At 45.9% G+C, this 6,449-nt stretch overlaps 1 protein-coding gene across 1 annotated transcript in view; it reads right to left on the minus strand.

Moving 5' to 3' along the window:
* Positions 1-2,756: 2,756 nt before the first annotated feature.
* Positions 2,757-6,449, minus strand: part of LOC117430999 (uncharacterized) — an 18,263-nt gene continuing 14,570 nt past the window's right edge. Inside the window, exon 9 of the mRNA XM_059020515.1 lies at positions 2,757-3,155. Within this exon, the coding sequence (XP_058876498.1) occupies positions 3,147-3,155 (9 nt within the window). The 3' untranslated portion in view covers positions 2,757-3,146. The remainder of the gene's footprint in view (positions 3,156-6,449) is intronic.

Genomic DNA, 6,449 nt, shown 5'->3' on the forward strand with positions numbered 1-6,449 from the left:
TCCCCTAACATTGAGTGCAGTGTCTGTGTCGAATTGGACGAGGCACGCTGCTTTGAGGCACAATAAAATCCACACACTACGCGGAAGATATTTTATATACCATCATCACATGTGGAGAAATGACTTCCCTATTGCCACATTGCATAGAGTGTTGCAAATTCGAAAGGTCATGTTTCTAGTTTGCATTCCTTTTATAAAGTGAGTGCCATCTTTAGACAACCCTCTCTGTGCTTTACAATGCTTCCCTATGCTTTACCAGACCTCTCTGTGCTTTACAATGCTTCCCTATGCTTTACCAGACCTCTCTGTGCTTTACAATGCTTCCCTATGCTTTACCAGACCTCTCTGTGCTTTACAATGCTTCCCTATGCTTTACCAGACCTCTCTGTGCTTTACAATGCTTCCCTATGCTTTACCAGACCTCTCTGTGCTTTACAATGCTTCCCTATGCTTTACCAGACCTCTCTGTGCTTTACAATGCTTCCCTATGCTTTACCAGACCTCTCTGTGCTTTACAATGCTTCCCTATGCTTTACCAGACCTCTCTGTGCTTTACAATGCTTCCCTATGCTTTAGCAGACCTCTCTGTGCTTTACAATGCTTCCCTATGCTTTAGCAGACCTCTCTGTGCTTTACAATGCTTCCCTATGCTTTACCAGACCTCTCTGTGCTTTACAATGCTTCCCTATGCTTTACCAGACCTCTCTGTGCTTTACAATGCTTCCCTATGCTTTACCACACCTCTCTGTGCTTTACAATGCTTCCCTATGCTTTACCACACCTCTCTGTGCTTTACAATGGTTCCCTATGCTTTACCAGACCTCTCTGTGCTTTACAATGCTTCCCTATGCTTTACCAGACCTCTCTGTGCTTTACAATGCTTCCCTATGCTTTACCAGACCTCTCTGTGCTTTACAATGCTTCCCTATGCTTTACCAGACCTCTCTGTATATATATATATATATATATATATATATATATATATATATATATATATATTAGTATATATAAATTCAATGAGAAACATTTGGTCTTTCTCAATGCTTTCAGTGTTGGAAATGTTTATCCCTGAGCTTATTAACTTTCTTTTAGCATTTAAAACAGAGGCCAGAGTAGCTATTTCTGGGCTCAGTCACACAGAACCACAGCTGCTATATTTAGACTATGAAGGAAACACCCTGCGTTCACTCAGCCCTGAACACACACTGCAGCTTAGTGCAAGCCTCCTCTAGTAGACTGAGTTTAATTGCATAATCCTTCCAGCAATCCTTCCTGTGAGGCCCATTCAATTTACATCACCCTGTTACAGGGTTACAATGAAGCAAGCCCAGCTAGAAGAACTACTAACCCGAACCCGATCCCAGCGGGTTTATCTGGCACCATCACAGAACCACTGCAGTGCCACTGTCTGTCTGTCTGCATTGCCATTGAAGATCATTCAGGAAGGGTATAGTGAGCACACTGGGGTCCCATTCTACCAGCCTCACCCCATTGTAGTGCTATTGAAGATCATTCAGGAAGGGTATAGTGAGCACACTGGGGTCCCATTCTACCAGCCTCACCCCATTGTAGTGCTATTGAAGATCATTCAGGAAGGGTATAGCGAGCACACTGGGGTCCCATTCTACCAGCCTCACCCCATTGCAGTGCTATTGAAGATCATTCAGGAAGGGTATAGTGAGCACACTGGGGTCCCATTCTACCAGCCTCACCCCATTGTAGTGCTATTGAAGATCATTCAGGAAGGGTATAGTGAGCACACTGGGGTCCCATTCTACCAGCCTCACCCCATTGCAGTGCTATTGAAGATCATTCAGGAAGGGTATAGTGAGCACACTGGGGTCCCATTCTACCAGCCTCACCCCATTGCAGTGCTATTGAAGATCATTCAGGAAGGGTATAGTGAGCACACTGGGGTCCCATTCTACCAGCCTCACCCCATTGTAGTGCTATTGAAGATCATTCAGGAAGGGTATAGTGAGCACACTGGGGTCCCATTCTACCAGCCTCACCCCATTGTAGCTGCCCTATACTTGTGCTGCCATTGCCCCTCAGTGTAATACAGAACCATTACTGCATTGCCATTGTAGTGCCACTGGCTGTGTCTGCATTGCCACTAAAGATCATTTGGCAAGAGTATAGTTAGCATGCTGCAGTAATGGCAGCCTCATATCCCATTGTAGCTCCTCTTGAGCTCTTGAACAGCACTGCCAGTGCAGTGCTGAAGATTCCCCAACACCATTCCCACCCTGTGTTCTCCAGTCCAAGCACTGACCCAGCCCCGCTCTCACTGGGATCACAGGCCAGGCTGCGGGGTCTGCTGGAGGCTAAACTGCAATTAGTTTAATTAGGTAAGCGGCTCCCAATCTGTCAGAGCGTCTGGGTGAGGAGAATCAGACACACAGCGGATTCAGGGATTTAGGGATTCAACTTCTGCCAGCTGAGAACTTAGCTTGCTTACTCTCTCTCACACACACACACACACTGCTTTCCCAGACATGGTAAGGTATTTTAATTCATAGGAAAGACTTCATGACGCACTGCCAGATTCCATTAGCTGATTTTCTCCACTTGCAAGTTTGCAAAAAAAACGACAACAAAGAAATCAAACATTGCAAGAAATAACAAAAATCAAACCCATTTGTTGACACATTCTAGGATATAATCAGTAACTTGAATCAGCATTTTGCTCCAGCAATATGAATCTTTGTCACCTGGAAGAACCTTGAGATGCCAAGATAAGGTGAAATTCCATTGCTGTTGTGAGTGAACTGGCTTTCCTCTCATGCAATACCAGGTCACTGGCAGTAAAGCCGAAGCTCTAACTCTGAGGGTCACGAGTACAGCAGCTCTGCAATTGCCCCTCTTGGTTAATCATTGCCTGGATGTATTATTTGGTTCCCTCCTGCTCTGCCCAGTGCAGAGGAGTGTATCCCGGATTCAAGAGTAGATATCAGAGAGCTGCCGGCCTCTGGAGGACAAAGGCCAGCCCTGCAGGTGTCTGCTTTGAGCTCCCCAGATGCCTGGCCAGTAGAGGGTGCTGTAGCACTGCGAGGGGACTCAGTCCCAGACGATTTTGCCTCCATAACCTGGTGCCAGAGCCAATGCAACCAGCTCCCCTGATTGTATGAGTCACCCTGCACATGTCACTGTGTCTGTAAGAGAAAGACGCAGAGTGATTCTCATTGTATTGTATGCAAATGGTTTCAGTCAGAGGAGCACTTGCCTGGCTATTAAAACACCATTGTACATGAACAAAGAGAGACAGGATTTAACAGGAGGAGGGGGAGGGGGAGGGGGAGGGGGAGGGGGAGGAGGAGGAGGAGGAGAGGGAGAGACTGAGTATCCTATGAGAGCGTAGATCAGGGTTTGAAACTTGAAACAAGTCCTGCACACAGTCCTGGGTTTCAGAACTCCCCTCAGTTAAGTATGCAAGTTAATATGTGGTGTGTAGGCTGGCAAAGAAATGTGCACCACACCACTGTACAGAATCATAATCCCTCCCAATTCTGAACCAACGCAACACTCTGATTGGCTAATAATGATGTCATTATTTATAAATTGCAGTACAGTCATTTTGTTACACAGAGAAATTTCTAATAATAATATCCAACGCAAAACGAGTCGCTAAATTACAAAAGCAAAAATCCCCCGAGTGAAACCAAGAAAGCCACGACGACCACACGCTCCGATCCAACAAACAAACCACCTGGTTTTTAAAACTGCTTTCAAAGCTTAATTTCCTGCAATCATGTGACTTCCAGCACAGAGCTCCTCTTCATAGAGCTCAGAGGTTATGCTGCTTGAGGTGCTTTGTGACTGAACTTCAGCCTTCCCTCACCTCAATGAAGTCTTCTTTGTTCAAGACTGAACAGATTCAATTATTTTAGCCTGTCTGCATACGACATGCCTTTTAACCCCGGGATAATTCTGGTTGCTCTTCTTTGCACTGTTTCTAGAGCAGCAATATCCTTTTTGTAACGAGGTGACCAGAACTGAACACAATATTCTAGATGAGGTCTTACTAATGCATTGTAAAGTTTTAACATTACTTCCCTTGCAGATATAAGGGAGGAACCATTTATTTAATATCAAACAATAACACACTCAAAAGCAGCATCACACTGCCATCACAGCCTCTTCCTGTCATGTGACTCGGAGCCGCTTCCCTTTTCCTGGGAAGTTCCACAACAAGCCGGTATTTATTATTCTTTCACGGGTATTTATTATTCTTTCATGGGTATTTATTATTCTTTCACGGGTATTTATTATTCTTTGCTGTGTGAGTGAGAGCCAGTGAGCTTAATCAGTGTGCAGGGCTCCCTGGAATCCACACACACAAACCACAACATCCAAGCCCAGATGGCTGTTGCTGTTTCATTTCTTCTTGTGTAGATTATGTCTGTTGCTGTTTTCTTCCATTGATTCTTGTGTAGATTATGTCTGTTGCTCTGTGTGTGTGTGTGTGTGTGTGTGTGTGTGTCTGTGTCTGTTTGTTTCTGTGTGTGTGTGTGTGTCTGTGTTTCTGTGTGTGTGTGTGTGTGTGTGTGTCTGTGTCTGTTTGTTTCTGTGTGTGTGTGTGTGTCTGTGTTTCTGTGTGTGTGTGTGTGTGTCTGTGTCTGTTTGTTTCTGTGTGTGTGTGTGTGTCTGTGTTTCTGTGTGTGTGTGTGTGTGTCTGTGTCTGTTTGTTTCTGTGTGTGTGTGTGTGTGTCTGTGTTTCTGTGTGTGTGTGTGTGTGTCTGTTTGTTTCTGTGTGTGTGTCTGTGTCTGTCTGTTTCTGTGTGTGTGTGTGTCTGTGTGTGTGTCTGTGTGTGTGTGTGTGTCTGTGTCTGTTTGTTTCTGTGTGTGTGTGTGTCTGTGTCTGTTTGTTTCTGTGTGTGTGTGTGTCTGTGTCTGTTTCTGTGTGTGTGTGTGTCTGTGTGTTTGTTTCTGTGTGTGTGTGTGTCTGTGTTTCTGTGTGTGTGTGTGTGTCTGTGTCTGTTTGTTTCTGTGTGTGTGTGTGTGTCTGTGTTTCTGTGTGTGTGTGTGTGTGTCTGTTTGTTTCTGTGTGTGTGTCTGTGTCTGTCTGTTTCTGTGTGTGTGTGTGTGTGTCTGTGTGTGTGTCTGTGTGTGTGTCTGTGTCTGTCTGTTTCTGTGTGTGTGTGTGTGTGTGTGTCTGTGTCTGTCTGTTTCTGTGTGTGTGTGTCTGTGTCTGTGTCTGTGTTTCTGTGTGTGTGTGTGTGTGTGTCTGTGTCTGTCTGTTTCTGTGTGTGTGTGTGTGTGTCTGTGTCTGTCTGTTTCTGTGTGTGTGTGTGTGTGTCTGTGTCTGTCTGTTTCTGTGTGTGTGTGTGTCTGTGTCTGTCTGTTTCTGTGTGTGTCCGTGTGTGTACTGCTTGCTTTTTTGAAGTCCCGAGTTCAGGAAAGCATGACAAAAAACAAACTTGTGAGGACAGAACTGCATGCCAGTGCAAGTAAGGGCTGTTGATAAGGGCAGATAAAGGCTTAATCTCAGAGATCTGCTTTCCTGAGCTCGAGCTCTGTGTCTGCTTGGCAACGCAGCGTGATTGAAAAAACAGAGAGGGTCGTCCGGTCAGTCTGTCACTGCGTTTGAATGAGAGCCGCTGGATCTGTAGATCACAACCATTGCTAAAGATTTCTATAAATCATTTTCCACAGCGCTGGAAGACTGCCCATTCATGCCTTTAATTATCTCTACATTTCTATACAAGTTTTTCTTAAGGGTTTGGTGCTAGAGGAGAATCTTTTAATAGTCCAGGCATCATTACAATAAGACTGGTAAGATGATGCAACACTCACTGGCTTCTCTGTAACTGCGCTGGCATGCGTGTGAGTGTGTCTGTGGGTGTGGGTGTGTGTTTGTGTGCGTGTGTGTGTCTGTGTGTGTGCGTGTTTGTGTGCGTGTCTCTGTGTGCACATGTCTGTCTCTGTCTCTGTCCAGTAGCGCTGAGCCATGTCACACACATGTTCCCCAGATGTTTCTCTCTCGAGTGTGTGATGTGAGGAATGTGGAGGAAGAGGCCGCCTCACTCGGCTCCATGCAGCTATTAATAGGCATCAGCCAGCACAGAGCTGGGAGACTCATCACAGCGCTCACATCACAGCAGTCCTGATGAAGCTCATCACAGCGCTCACATCACAGCAGTCCTGATGAAGCTCATCACAGCGCTCACATCACAGCAGTCCTGATGAAGCTCATCACAGCGCTCACATCACAGCAGTCCTGATGAAGCTCATCACAGCGCTCACATCACAGCAGTCCTGATGAAGCTCATCACAGCGCTCACATGACAGCAGTCCTGATGAAGCTCATCACAGCGCTCACATCACAGCAGTCCTGATGAAGCTCATCACAGCGCTCACATGACAGCAGTCCTGATGAAGCTCATCACAGCGCTCACATGACAGCAGTCCTGATGAAGCTCATCACAGCGCTCACATGACAGCAGTCC

This window comes from Acipenser ruthenus, unplaced genomic scaffold (assembly GCF_902713425.1).
Source record: "Acipenser ruthenus unplaced genomic scaffold, fAciRut3.2 maternal haplotype, whole genome shotgun sequence".
In the NCBI taxonomy this organism is placed as follows: Eukaryota; Metazoa; Chordata; class Actinopteri; order Acipenseriformes; family Acipenseridae; genus Acipenser; species Acipenser ruthenus.